This window comes from Narcine bancroftii, chromosome 12 (assembly GCF_036971445.1).
Source record: "Narcine bancroftii isolate sNarBan1 chromosome 12, sNarBan1.hap1, whole genome shotgun sequence".
Lineage (NCBI taxonomy): Eukaryota > Metazoa > Chordata > Chondrichthyes > Torpediniformes > Narcinidae > Narcine > Narcine bancroftii.
This window is the reverse complement of record NC_091480.1, coordinates 87,517,118-87,531,452: the sequence shown is the minus strand read 5'-3', so window position 1 is coordinate 87,531,452 and position 14,335 is coordinate 87,517,118. Positions and strand designations below refer to the sequence as shown.

General features: G+C 44.2%; 1 protein-coding gene across 1 annotated transcript; it reads left to right on the top strand.

Moving 5' to 3' along the window:
* Positions 1-279: 279 nt before the first annotated feature.
* tmem101 (transmembrane protein 101) lies at positions 280-12,978 on the top strand. Its single transcript, XM_069904627.1, has 4 exons — positions 280-461; positions 7,651-7,831; positions 8,694-8,840; positions 10,360-12,978. Exons 1-4 carry the CDS (start codon positions 331-333, stop codon positions 10,666-10,668), a joined length of 768 nt encoding a protein of 255 aa, XP_069760728.1. The 5' UTR covers positions 280-330; the 3' UTR covers positions 10,669-12,978.
* Positions 12,979-14,335: the final 1,357 nt, after the last annotated feature.

The following is a 14,335-nucleotide window of genomic DNA, read 5'->3' as shown; positions in this document are numbered from 1 at the left end:
TCTGTAAAGTATATTTGTAAAAGGAGGGAATTAAATCCAAATTTGATGAAAAAAAATAAGAATTCTAAAGTATCTTTTGTTCTCTATCAAACCTCCACTGGCCTGTGGTGCATGTTTCCATTCAATGATTATTTTGGTATAACAGATCAGTAAAAATGTTTTAAAAAAGGGAAACTTTAAACAAGTTTGTTCTCTGCAAATACTTTTGCCACATGTGGAAGGCAAGAGTGAACAGATCTTGAGGGAGCCCTGATGTTGGCGGAAGGGGAACCTTTGCACGTGACCCCGTTTCCGGCCGGACCCGGGCGGCGGGCGGACGGCCGGGCTGTCATGGCGCTGGATTCTCGCAGGCGCTTCTTTAAACTCCTCATGCGCTTCGGCGCGATCATCCTCACTCGGTTCCCTTTCTGGAACTGCTTCAGCATGTTGATGCTTTTCGCAGAAAGGGCCGATCAGCGCCGGTGAGTCAGACCCAGCGGGGCTGGGGCTCGGGGAAGAGGGTGGAGGGACAGGGGAGGGAGGGAGGAGGGGTAGAGGGGAGTGGGGGAGGAGGGGTAGAGGGGAGTGGGGAGGAGAGGTAGAGGGGAGTGGGGGTGGGAGGAGGGGTAGAGGGGAGTGGGGGAGGAGGGGTAGAGGGGAGTGGGGAGGAGAGGTAGAGGGGAGTGGGGAGGAGGGGTAGAGGGGAGTGGGGGAGGAGGGGTAGAGGGGAGGAGGGGTAGAGGGGAGTGGGGGAGGAGGGGTAGAGGGGAGTGGGGGAGGAGGGGTAGAGGGGAGTGGGGGTGGGAGGAGGGGTAGAGGGGAGTGGGGGTGGGAGGAGGGGTAGAGGGGAGTGGGGAAGGAGGGGTAGAGGGGAGTGGGGGAGGAGGGGTAGAGGGGAGTGGGGGAGGAGGGGTAGAGGGGAGTGGGGGAGGAGGGGTAGAGGGGAGTGGGGAGGAGAGGTAGAGGGGAGTGGGGGTGGGAGGAGGGGTAGAGGGGAGTGGGGGAGGAGGGGTAGAGGGGAGTGGGGGAGGAGGGGTAGAGGGGAGTGGGGGAGGAGGGGTAGAGGGGAGTGGGGAGGAGGGGTAGAGGGGAGTGGGGGAGGAGGGGTAGAGGGGAGTGGGGGAGGAGGGGTAGAGGGGAGTGGGGAGGAGGGGTAGAGGGGAGTGGGGGAGGAGGGGTAGAGGGGAGTGGGGGAGGAGGGGTAGAGGGGAGTGGGGGAGGAGGGGTAGAGGGGAGTGGGGGAGGAGGGGTAGAGGGGAGTGGGGGAGGAGGGGTAGAGGGGAGTGGGGGAGGAGGGGTAGAGGGGAGTGGGGGTGGGAGGAGGGGTAGAGGGGAGTGGGGGTGGGAGGAGGGGTAGAGGGGAGTGGGGAAGGAGGGGTAGAGGGGAGTGGGGGAGGAGGGGTAGAGGGGAGTGGGGGAGGAGGGGTAGAGGGGAGTGGGGGAGGAGGGGTAGAGGGGAGTGGGGGAGGAGGGGTAGAGGGGAGTGGGGGAGGAGGGGTAGAGGGGAGTGGGGGAGGAGGGGTAGAGGGGAGTGGGGGGGGAGGAGGGGGAGTGGGGGTGGGAGGAGGGGTAGAGGGGAGTGGGGGAGGGAGGGATGGGGACGGGAGGGTGGAGGGGAGTGGAGGAGAGGGATGGGGACAGGGGAGGGAGGAGGGGTAGGGTGGGGACAAGGGAGGGTGGAGGGGTAGAGGGGAGTGGAGGAGAGGATAGGGGAGTGAGGAGGGGTAGGGTGGGGACAAGGGAGGGAGGGGAGGGGTGGGGGCAGGGGAGGGAGGAGGGGTAGGGTGGGGACAAGGGAGGGTGGAGGGCTAGAGGGGAGTGGAGGAGAGGATAGGGGAGGGAGGAGGGGTCAGTGGGGACAAGGGAGGGAGGGGAGGGGTGGGGACAGGGGAGGGAGGAGGGGTAGGGTGGGGACAAGGGAGGGTGGAGGGGTAGAGGGGAGTGGAGGAGAGGATAGGGAGGGAGGAGGGGTCGGTGGGGACAAGGGAGGGAGGGGAGGGGTGGGGACAGGGTAGGAGTAGAGGGGAATGGAGGAGAGGGGAGGGATGGGGACAGGGGAGGGGGAGGGTTGGGGACAGGGGAGGGAGGAGGGGCAGAGGGGAGGGGAGGGCAGGGGTGGAGGAGAGGGGAGGGACGGGGAGGGGTAGGGTGGGGTCGGGTGGGAGGAGAGGTAGAGGGGAAGGATGTGGGCGAGGAGGGGTAGGGTGGGGACAGGGAGGGAGGAGATGTAGGGGAGGGCAGGGGTGGAGGATAGGGTAGGGTAGGGTGGGGAAGGGAGGAGTAGGGTGGAGGGGTTGGGAAAAATGGCATGGGGGTTGGGGAAAATAGTAAGGGGGTTGGGGGAAAATGGCATGGGGGTTGGGGGAAGATGGCGTGGGTGGTGGGGTGAGGGAGAGGGGAGGGAGGGAGGCTTTAGTGGGGGAGATGGAAGGGAGCTGGATAGGGGACAGGGTGTGGTGGGGAGAAGAGAGGGAAATGGGGTAGGGTAAATGGTATGGTGGAGGATAGTTGGAGAGTGGTAGAAGGGGTGGATGTTTGAGGGTATAGCAGTGGTGGAGGGTGGGAGGAGAGTGAAGGAGAAGGATGTGGGATTGTATGCATTGTGTGATGGAAGGTTGAAGGGGCGTCTGGTAAATGTGGTGGGGAGGGTGAAGAGTAGGTGATTGTAGGATGGATGTGTGTCTTATTGAGGGATGAGGATGCAGAGCGAAGGGTAGGGCTGCTGAGTGGGGTACAGGGTGTGGTTTGGATAGAGGTGTCTGGTTGGTGTGGGGAGGGAGAGGGGTGTACGATTCTCAGATGAGGGTGTCATGGTAGAGGAGGGGTGTATTAGGATAATGGGTGTTTGGTGGAGGGATGAGTTGATAGTGAAGTCGTGTAATGTGGTGGATGGTGGTCAGGGAGGGAAGAGGGGTAGCTGATCGTAGGGGAGGATGGTTTGGAAGGGAGGGACAAGGTGGAGAGTACAGCAAATAAATCCTCTATATTTTTGCAGTTCATTATTTTGTTTTCTGATTACCTAAACTTCATTTATGTTTCATTGTTTGTGGATAGAAAGATATTTTGAAAATTTGGTAATGCTGTTGGGGAAGTACAATCAAACTCAAAGTACGTCTTGCTGCTGATGTTTGAGTGGGATACTTCATCATTGACTCTGACCTGTAACCTTCTCCAGCCTTACTGACCTCTGATGTGTTTTTTTCAGTTCTGCTTTTTTTCTCCATGCCTCTCATTTCCAGCTGTGCATAGACTGCCCATGTTCCAAGCTCCAGGGCAACCTTGATTTTTCTTGCCTCACTTTTTTCCTCTGTTCAAGAACTCCTGCAGCCATGACAAAAAATTTTTATTAACGTCTTGTGTATTCTTTCATATCCTATTTTGCAGTTGTCTCTTGAGGGTTGTGTTCTGCACTCTACATCAGTACAGTTAGTTATTTTTGAAAGGAATTGCCTTTCATTCAGATACTGTCTGGCTAGAATCATTCCAAGTGCTATTAACTACTAGATTTGAGGAATTAATTCACATTTCTAACTAACCAATTTCTGCACCTGATTGCTATTTACTGTCTTCTGCTTTTGCTTTATGCCAAGTCAAGTATGTTCATTTGATTTTACAACTACAACCCAATGTTCTCCGGTCCTCGGTACAAAACACGCAGACATACAACTAGACATTACTCGCGTACAAGCAAACAATGCTTATGCAGGACAAATATTTCATCTATACAAATAAATATATATTGTTTCATGAATATGTCTAGGATGGTTATTTTTATTTTTATTTAGACAGCAGTAATAGGCCATTTCAGCCCACGAGTCCATGCCCTGCAATTTACCTACACCCCCCGTATGTTTTTGAAGGGTGGGAGGAAACCGGAGCCCCTGGAGAAAACCCACACAAAGACGGGGAGAACGTACAAGCTCCTTACAAACAGTGCAGGACTCAAACCCTGGTCCGGTCCCAATCACTAGCGTTGTAAAGGCATTGCCCTAACTGCTATGCCAACCGTGCTACTCATAGTGGGACAGTTCCTTCGGTTGTTCAGCATTCTCACTGACAGTGGGAAGAAACTGTTCCTCAGCTTTGTGGTGCTGGCTGTGATATTCCTGTATCTCTTCTCCGACGGGAAAGGTGCAAGGTGAAAGGGTTGTGCAGCCTCTTCAGACAACGACCCCAGTAGATCACGTCAATTGTGGGTGGCGGGGGGGGAGGAGGCAGGACGGCACAGGGAGACTCCAGTGATTCGCTCTGCCACTCTTATGGTCCTGAGCATTGACCTTCAATCCATTTCTCTGCAGCAATCGTACACACTGTGATGAGGCTGGCAAGGTCACTCTTGATAAAACTCCTAGAGAAGGTTGACATAATGGTGGCTGGTAGCCTTATCCGCTTCATTCTTCTCAGCAAGTGCAGTCACTGTTGCGCCTTCCTGACAAGTGAAGAGATGTTGAGTGTCCACAATAGGTCACAGTTAAGTGAACTCCAAGGAACTTGGTGCTCTCCACTCTCTCTACTACAGAATTGTTGATGTGTAGTGGAAGGTGGTCATTCCTGGTCCTCCTGAGGTCCCTGATCATCTCCTTCATCTTGTGCACATTGAGACTCAGTTTGTTACTCTCATACCATCTCACGAGATTTTCCGCCTCTTCTCTGTGATGCGAATCATTGTTGGGGATGAGGCCAACAACTGTGGTGTCATCTGCAAGCTTGTTGACACTGTTAGATCTGGATCTGGCAATGTAGTTGTTGGACAGTAAGGTGAACAGGAGCAGGTTCAGCACAGAGTCCTGAGGTGCGCCACTGCTTAGTGTGATGGTGTTCTGCCACTGACCCAGTCAGACTGTGGCCTTTCCAATAGGAAGACCAGGATCCAGTTACAGAGAGGGGTGTGAGTCCCAGCGAGGACAGCTTCTCCACCTGCCTCCGGGGGATGATGCTGTTAAACGCTGAGTTAAAGTCAACGAACAGCAACCTGGCACATGAGGCGTTGTTCTGCAGGTGGGTAAAGACAGAGTGAAGGGACAAGGCTGTAGCATTATCTGTAGCTCTGAATGAATTGGAACTAAAAATAGTTATAGGATGATATCTTCAATTGAATTTCGGAGTTGTATATTGCCTTAATGCAATTACTGTCAATATTGTTATCACATTCAACAATGCACTACCAAGAAGAAAAGAGACATGAACATTTTTACATTGTAAAGGTTGCTAAGATTTGCTGCAGTTTAAAATTTGAATGGAGGATGCTGTTGCTTTAATGTTCCCCCTGGTTTATGGACAACTCGATTGTTGTTTCCTGCACTCATGCAAAACTCCAATTGCAGGTATTTTTGCAGCTTGTTTTTAGTCTCTTTCCATTTTCTCATGACCCATCTCTGATTCTTTTCCATTGCAGCATTTGTCTGCATCTTGGGGGTGGGGAGAGATAGGTTAGTGACCAATATCCATTAGAAGCCCACATCCTATCACAGCTACCTCTTTCTTTTGAGTTCAACATATAAACACGTACAAAATTTAAGGAAAGTGCATAACAACTGTAAGGTAAAACATCATGAGATGGGAATGTGTAGGGAGTTACCCTGTACAGGGCAGTAACAAGAAGGGGAGGTGTCCTTGTACTCCTGTTAGGTAAAACATCATGAGATGGGAATGTACAGGGCTGTAACAAGATGTGAATGCATCCTTGTACTTACAAGATAAGAGAGACATTGATGGATTGAGAGGCAGGAAGCTAGCAGGGAAAGGATAGCAACAGTTTTAGTCATTGGACAAGTAATGATATGATGATGTTCTAAGAACATATCCAAGGGTATAAAAAATCACCATTTTGCTGATAACGGCAGAATGCATTCTCCGACTAACATGGTTAGTCGCAAGTGTTACAATCCGGTAATAAAGAACAAAGAACCCTGATTTCGACTCAGCCTGGTGTTTGTCTCACTCATTCATGAACAAAGCAGACCTAACACAACTCATCTCATATACATACAGGCCCAAAAGAAAAGGATGATAGGACTACATCAGCATCCTCAATGCACATGATAAGCAAGTTATTGAATTAATCTTTGATAACCATGCTCTCTCACCTTGTTTCCCTAGAGGATTCAATCCTGTATATACTGATTCTGAGATGTCAACTTCCTTTAGATGACAGAGCCCTGCTTTCCATCTTCCATCTGTTTTCAGTTGGCCAGAGCAATAACATGGCTCCCCTTCTCCTCGCCTTCGAGCCTAATAACATTCAATGAATCATTCTTCACAATTTCTGTCATTTTTGAGAAGATTCCACTGTAAGACTCACTCCTTTCAGCATCTTAAAGGGACCAGATCCACCCTTCCATCTACACCAACCACTCTCCTTTCACATGTAACATTGACCTTCATTTCTCTGCTTCAATTTTTATTCCTTATTGAATATAATATTTGTAGAAAGTTCACAAATATCAGGGATCTGAAAATTTGAATGCACCTTTGCAGGCATTGATGAATTTCTTGGGCATGCTTGCACTCAAGTCCAGGATATACTATTTTAAATAAATAACAGTAAATAATTTCAAAATTTTCTGATCCGAGGCTATCACAACTGATGATGTATTTTCCTGGAACAGAATGATAATTTTATTTAATGGAGACAGTCTGACTGCTTTGACTGAAGAAGTTTAGTCATCTTCAATTGGACTTGCATTCTTGGACTGCTGTGCTATCTATTGGAACCAGAGAGGTTCAGTATTCTGATTAGTTTGTAAAGCTGCAATGTAATGTGGCTTCTAAAGCTGCTACCTTACAACTCTCGTCAGTTAGGTCTCATCCTGACTTCTGTTGTCTGTGTAAACTTAGCATGTGGTCCCTGGGACTGTGTTCATTTTCCCCTGAGCACCATGGTTTCTTTCTGCACTCCCACCCCCACCCCCCCAAAAAGAGTCTGTAAAGCTTGTTTAATGAGCCACTGTAATTTCCCCTGATGTGTCTAGAATCTGGGGAAGTGCAGAGGTACAAGAGAATTGATGGGAATGTGGGGTGACGAGGTTACAGGGAAAATGAGCCAGGAATGGGATTAATCTGTGAACCAGGGTGGACGCAATAGGTAAATGGATTACTTCCATGTCATAAGGAAATAGTGGATCACAAATTTTGTGAATTTGAATCTGAAATATCTTATTACGGTAAAACCCTTGGTGTCCGCCACCTATGGAATTGATGTATATTTTTCTGGTTACTTGAGGCTTATTCTTCTTACATCGTCTAACTAAAACCTATCTGTTGCCTCGTGATCTGCTGATTTCTGCTCACCAGACGTGTCTAATATATGGATACCAGGACGAATCCTGAATCTGCTAAGCCAGCTATTTGAAAAAACACTGCCTCAATATTCATCCTGCAATATTCAATTGCAGGTGTTGCCTGGTGTGTGAGTGGTGGATTGGTGAACTAACGGCGAGGCATGCCAATTTTAATATTTTGTAATTTTTGCCTATTATTTTATTATTTATTTTAATTTTTATTTATTTTCCTTGATTTTTTTTTTGCTGGTTACTTGAAGCTGTCGGATACAAACTCTGGATACCAAAGATGTCAGGGATGGTTTGTATTGGTAGTTTAATTGCTGTTCAAATGCACAACTAGATTGTTTGGCTTTCCATTGAAAGTGATTGGTTTCATCGTCTCTCATAGAAAGCCGGATATTCCAGTGCCGTACCTCTATTTTGATATGGGTGCTGCAGTTATCTGTGCCAGTTTCATGTCCTTTGGTGTGAAAAGGAGATGGTTTGCTTTGGGAGCTGCCCTTCAATTGGCTATCAGTACGTATGCATCATACATCGGAGAACAGGTGCACTATGGCGATTGGCTTAAGGTAAGGAAACCAGATTGCTGGTCTTCAGCATGGGGATTGTGAAAATCTAAAAATCCACTGCAAGGCTAGTTTCACTATAAATGGAGATTTTTCTATTCCAAAAATAGGCTTTATTCACAACAATTTACAAAAAAGAAAGTTGTTCAAAGTCTTTTCACATCCATCATGTCAATCATGTCTATACATTCCTATTGATGTATATTGTTACATTTGTTCTCTAAATACACCATTATCACCCCCGTGGCACCTTGTTGCTTCTTCCCCACCCAATTTTGAGGGATTTCCCCTCGGTTTCAGCTCCTCAATGCCCAGTAATGGGAGGACTCTAGACTGCGGCCCAGCATTGGCTACACCAAACCTCAGTATATACTCCTGCAGCCTGGAATGTGCCATTCGGCAGCATTCCCACTCTGACCTTTCCATGTGGTGGTGAGAAGAGCCCGTCTAGTCACATTTTTCCTGAATGACCAGAATATCACCGACCATGCATGTTGTCCTCAAGATGAGTGGCGTGGAGACAGGCACCCACCTCTTTGCCGGAGAAGAATGCAAGCATCCTTGTCACGGTTCATCCCCAGCAACAGCGTGATATATGGGCTGTTCTTGGAGATGCACACAGAGTCAGACATCCAGAACTGCTGGAAGATCATCAACTCAATAAAAGATGCTATGAGTATCAAATTTGCATCTTCAGGTCATGATTTAAATTTTTTTTACAATGCTTTGAGCTGTGCTCTCGTTTTACTATTAGATAATTATTCAAACATAAAATGCTAAATTACATGCATCAAAGACATGACAAAATTGATGCAGTAAACAAACTATAGATGATGTGTTTAAATAAGCTATTTGAATTTCACAGGTAAGAATGTATTCAAGAACAATAGCTGTAATCGGAGGATTTCTGATTTTAGCGAGTGGAGCTGGTGAGGCATATCGGCAGAAACCTCGTACAAGGTCATTACAGTCCACTGGTCAAGTGTTTCTTGGCATCTACCTTATTTGTGTGGTGAGTAATTGGCATTTTTACATTACAAGTTGTAATATTTACAATTGTACATTTTGTACAGTAAAACCTCCTGGTGTTTGGCACCTATGGGGATTGGTAGATGCCAGATAAATATATTTTCTGTTTTTAAAAGACTTGCTCTATAATGCCTACTAAAACTTATCCTGCTACCTCACAATCCGCTGATTTCTGTTCACCAGACAAGTCTGTGCACGAGTGGTGGATCGACAAATTAACGACGAGACATGCCAATTTTAAACTTGCGTATATTTTAACTTGTAGCGGCGGCTCCACTGCTAACTGAAGGATCGCACAACCAGATGGATTGAGTTCAGTGAGCAAAAACTGATTTATTGCAGGCTGCCTGGCTGGTCTTATACTTCCAGCCCGGACATGGCTGAAAACCGTGCTGGGGGGCCCCGACGTCACCGGGGCGTCATGTGGGTCCCCAAGTGCAGGCTTCTGAGCCTGGTGCCGAGGTTGGGAGGAAACCCCTGATGGCGCCATTTTGGCCAGCTTATTTTAATTTTTATTTATTTTCCTTTTTTTTTGCTGGTTGTTTGAATTCGGATACCAGGCGCTTTACTGTATATTCGTAGCAATGTGATTTTTTTTGGGGGGGGGGGGGTAAAATAAGTTTGGTTCAGTCCTACTGTAATTGATTTCTGTCTCTAATTCCACCAACTTCTCCCCATTTAGCAATGTAGAGAGGTTTTGATCTGAGGTAGCAAAGATTGTTGAAATTGTATTGCTACAAGATCAAACCAGCAATCACAAAGAAGGCATATCACACAGGGGTAAAGATGAACAGTTACTTTATTAACAAAAACTTCACCTTCAAACTTTAATTCAAAATCCCCCCTTTTATAACAATGCCCACTGGTTACTATGCAAATCTCTATAATAGTGTAAAACTAAGAAATCCTCCAGCTTAAATATAAAAAATGTAATTAAAGTCTAAGTTATATTTCCAACCAGCCCACAGAAAAATTTAGACACAAAACAGACAAGACTCACAAAACTTTGATCTCAACTGAAGCAAAGATCATAAACAAAATTCAGTTTGTTTGGTAAACTAAAGCCAAAAGATCTTGGAGAGAGAGAGCACAAACTTTGATTCGAAGTTGTCTTGTGTTGGCTGCAGAGAGAGGAACAAATCCTCCTGGTCCGGATCCTTCTGGCTGCCTTCGGAATGTTAATCCCTTTTAAAATGCCCAACATTCTAAACTGTCCTCCAGACCATGACTCATGCTCTGGGCCGCCTTCCACTCCACAGCACCACCCAGTGGTGTTTTATCGTCCAGGTCCAGAAATTTTTAGATCATTTTCTGCACATGTTCAGTCTGTCTCCCACTCTCTCAGCAGTCCACCTTCGCCTTGGCTCTCTAAGGCAAACTGTCACTTTTTAACATTAAACCACACAACACATAGGCCAATACACAACACAGAACTCTGTAACAGTGTTTATTGGATCATGCTAAAATTGTATTGTTTTAGTTCTATTGTCTTTAATCTTTAGGCTTACTCCATGCAGCACAGTAAGGAGGATCGTCTGGCCTATCTCAATAACATCATTGGAGGTGAAATCACACTGCAGTTATTGTTTGTGCTTTATGCTGTGCTGGCTTTGTCCTTCCTCTCCGGATACTGTATACGGAATGCAGCCCAGATGCTTTCTATTCTTATGCCCATTGTCGTTCTATTTATTGATGGAAATGTAGGCTATTGGCACTATTCCCGCAGGGTTGAGTTCTGGAATCAAATGAAACTGCTTGGGCAAAATGTGGGCATTTTTGGTGCTGCCATAATTTTGGCAACAGATTGCTAATGTTTTGTTAAGAGAATTTCCTCGTTGCATGGCACTAATGAAACCATTGCTTTGTACCTCTATTTATTTGATGTTTTTTTAAAAAAAAAATGTATAGGTTTTGTGAATATATTTTCAATATAGATCATATCGTTACACATTTCTAAAGAAAAAGTGAATTGGGTGAACATTTGCTTAGATTCTAGTGAACCTGCAAACTAACTGAGGGACAACGTTCTGAAGTTTCACTCCTGGCACGGTATCTCACTCTTCCAGAGTTTACATTGAGATGTTGGTGCTTGCCTTTAGTAGATGAACCTTCGCACCAGGAACATGTGTCTGGAAAAGTGCCTTGCCTTGTATTGATTGATCAATGTATCCTCTCACCAAACTCCATTTGTTGCATCATGAATAATAAGTAAAGCCTGTAGCTTGTTACCACACGATGTCCACTTGATTTAGATTAATTGTTACCACATGATGTCCACATCATTTGGATAACTTGTGTTTCTATTGTTCTTGGTATTATAATGCAAAACATTATTATTATGCATGAATAAATTTCCAGCCTTAAAACAATATTTTCCCAACTTCTATTCCCTTATCTACTTCCTGTGTGCCAGCAAGATGAACAACACCTCAACTAATGTATTGGTTTACCTAGCTAGCACTGTTTAGGTCTTCAATGCTTGAGGCATGGATTTGCTGCAATCCACGTGTGTGACATATAATCTATTTGAATGATATTTTAGTTTTGACTCCATTGCCTTCTCTTTCCTCTAGTTGCCCTTGTTAACACCATGGTCTGTGCATCCGTCAGTAGTCTGTGCAGTAGTTTAAGCATCAGATCCTGAAGAGTTACTCTTTTATAACTTTACACCAAGCTCTGTTGCAGGGTGGGTAGATAAATTTGAAGGCAACTTAGCCAAAAGATGTTATGAACTAGCACTACAGTCCAAATGGACACTGTTGAACCAACAGCTTCAATCCATCTGAGTCAAGAGATCTTTGTTTTGAATATGTTGATTTTTAAAATAATTAATTAAGCAACCTTGTAACCTACTTCTGTGAATTTGTTTAATCTCCATCACACATTTCTGTATAATTTTTTTTACTTTGGAGGGCTGTGATTGTTGGTGGTGAACCTCTCTTGACAAATCACAAGCTACAATTAGTTGCATTTGTATAGATTCAAACCCACAGTTAAACAGATTTTTTAATAGCCTAAAAGGTGTCTTTCAATATGCATTAACGAAGCCCTGTTTCCAAAGAGTGAAACAGAGTGAGAGTTTTCAGAAATTTCCTTGGAGTGCATCCATTGTTTCAGGTTTATTGTGAGGTTTCCTTTTCTCTTTATTCAGCCCATAATCACTGATTAAAAATGTATGAAAACTTTACAGTCCTTAAACATTGTTCTTGTTCTGAAAACTGAATTATTAATTGAAGTCAGGATTTCAAAAATATATTACCCTATGAATAAATAGACAACCTCTAGTGTCCGGCCATGTTATAAATTATTCAGCGAGCGTACCCTAGCTGAGTGATGAAGGCATCAATTGTGATGAGTACATGGATTTCATGTCACAATTTTAAAGAAAAGCTTCCTTTTTCTTTTTCCAACTTAAACGCAAAGTATTTCTGTGCACAATTATCCAGAAATGCGGTTCAATTTTAAACCAATGAATGTTTCTTTAAAGAAAGGAGATTGAATGATTTACCATGTTTAATATTTGCAAGCATTAAATTTAACTATACTCTGGGGGGAAAAAAATAGGTTAGTGTTGTACGTGGTGAAACTACAGGAGCTTTGTAACTCATTTCAGAAATCTGACCACATTTCAATGGGATTTGAAGCCTCGGGAGTTTCTATAATCTGTGCTGAATACAAATCGGCATTTAATATACCCTTGTTCCATATTATTATTACTTTCCTTCTCTGAATATAATGTTTAGATTAAGCAAATAGTGGGAATTTGGACCATCTGGATCCTGCCCATTTGTTTCTGTTTATTTTATTTATATAGCACTTTTAAAACAATTCACATTGACCAAAGTGCTGAACAGATCGTAAATTGTATCTTAACTTAAGCAGCTATTTAAAGTGTAGTATTAAACGGGTACTCGAGGTTCAGAATTGTACATTCAACAATCACCTCAAAACACTTGCGAGTGGAAAATATAAACCTGTTTCTTGCTGATTGATCTGTATCATTTAAGGCTTCAGTTGTGTTTGTCTCATGAAGATTAGTACGGTTTCAAATTGTGATACTGTATATGCAGCATCTAGATTGGGAGTGAAACTTTCATTAAAAAGTTGTATGAATGATAAAATTGCTGTCATTGACTGTATGCAACTGTTCAAATGCTGTTTTCTGCAGAAAGATTTGATTTGTCCTTTTAATTGCCAAGGGGTTGGACATTTTCCTCAAATATCCTATTTTCAATCTTTTATATAGTTTTAAAAATGAATAGATTGCCAGTAAACCAAAATGAGACCCAAGCTGTAATTAATTCAAGTATTCATTCGGGAGCTTGTAATTTTAAAGTATTTATTAAAATAAAATACAATCATTCTCCATAGTTACTCTCCATGATTGACAAGAATGACTTGCTTTCTCGGAAGTGAAGATTGGAAGATGCCTCTGTGATTTCTTTTACTCTGGGTTAAATGCGGCATGCCAATTACCTTGAGGTCTTGGCAGGGTGATGTCTTGATCCAAGATGATTGGAGAGCAAGTTCTGCTGAATAGACTTAACAAGAACACGAATGTGCACATGTGGCTATAATTCATTGTGCCCATGTGCTGCTGGTAGATACAGCCACAATCACAGGTGCTGTTGTCCACACTCTTCCTCACCCCATCTGCAGCCCAGTCTATTCCTCCATCAGGCCCTCTTACCATACATAATTAGCGGAATTCACTCTAAATATTAAAGAATCCAGTGCAATGGCAATATGCTTTCACATGAGAGCTCTAATTCAAACAATTTTACAATATAATTACAGGCTGGTTAATATTCCAAATGATTTCTGTACTTTTTTAAGTATATTGAAGATCGATGTTGCTAATTTCATCACTTAAAGGAAACCCTTTTGAAATCAAATTATTTCGGCTTATTTATACCACACTGATCCATCTTTTGTAATTATCTCTTGGGGAAATGATTATTGTTGTAGATTTTTGAATTTTTTTTTTCCAGTTACATCATTCTTTACAGGTTCCTGATGTAAGAACAAATGAAAGAAAAGACTCAGCTATTTCAACCAAATACATTTCTCTTTTGGAGAATATTTCAAGTTGAAATACTCAGCAACTCTTCAGTGACATGGACACACAACTTGTCAATTCCAATCACTTTTGTTCATTTTCAAGTTGGTCAAAGTGAAAAAACAAATGTTCCAAATTCACGATCAGTAGAAATTAAACTTCGTATTTTACTCCTAAAAACTCAGGCTTGCCCAAATGTTTGCATTCATAGATTCTTGGAGTTAAGCAATAAGTCATTTGGCCCAACACTCCAATGCAGATTAAGATTCCATTGTCGATCCTATTGAATGTATTTGGATTCTATCCCTCTAAACCTTTCTTATCCGGTTATTTCTTTCTGTGTTCTTTAAGCATTGCAAGTACCTGCATCCACCACGCGCTTTGGCAGCTTGTTCCATATTCCGACCATGCCCTGTACG

Excerpts from the sequence above, each read along its gene's own strand:
- tmem101 (XM_069904627.1), top strand. The coding sequence starts at position 331 with ATGGCGCTGGATTCTCGCAGGCGCTTCTTTAAACTCCTCATGCGCTTC. Across the intron at positions 462-7,650 it reads GAAAGGGCCGATCAGCGCCG|AAAGCCGGATATTCCAGTGC; the intron begins GTGAGTCAGACC and ends CGTCTCTCATAG. Across the intron at positions 7,832-8,693 it reads ACTATGGCGATTGGCTTAAG|GTAAGAATGTATTCAAGAAC; the intron begins GTAAGGAAACCA and ends TGAATTTCACAG.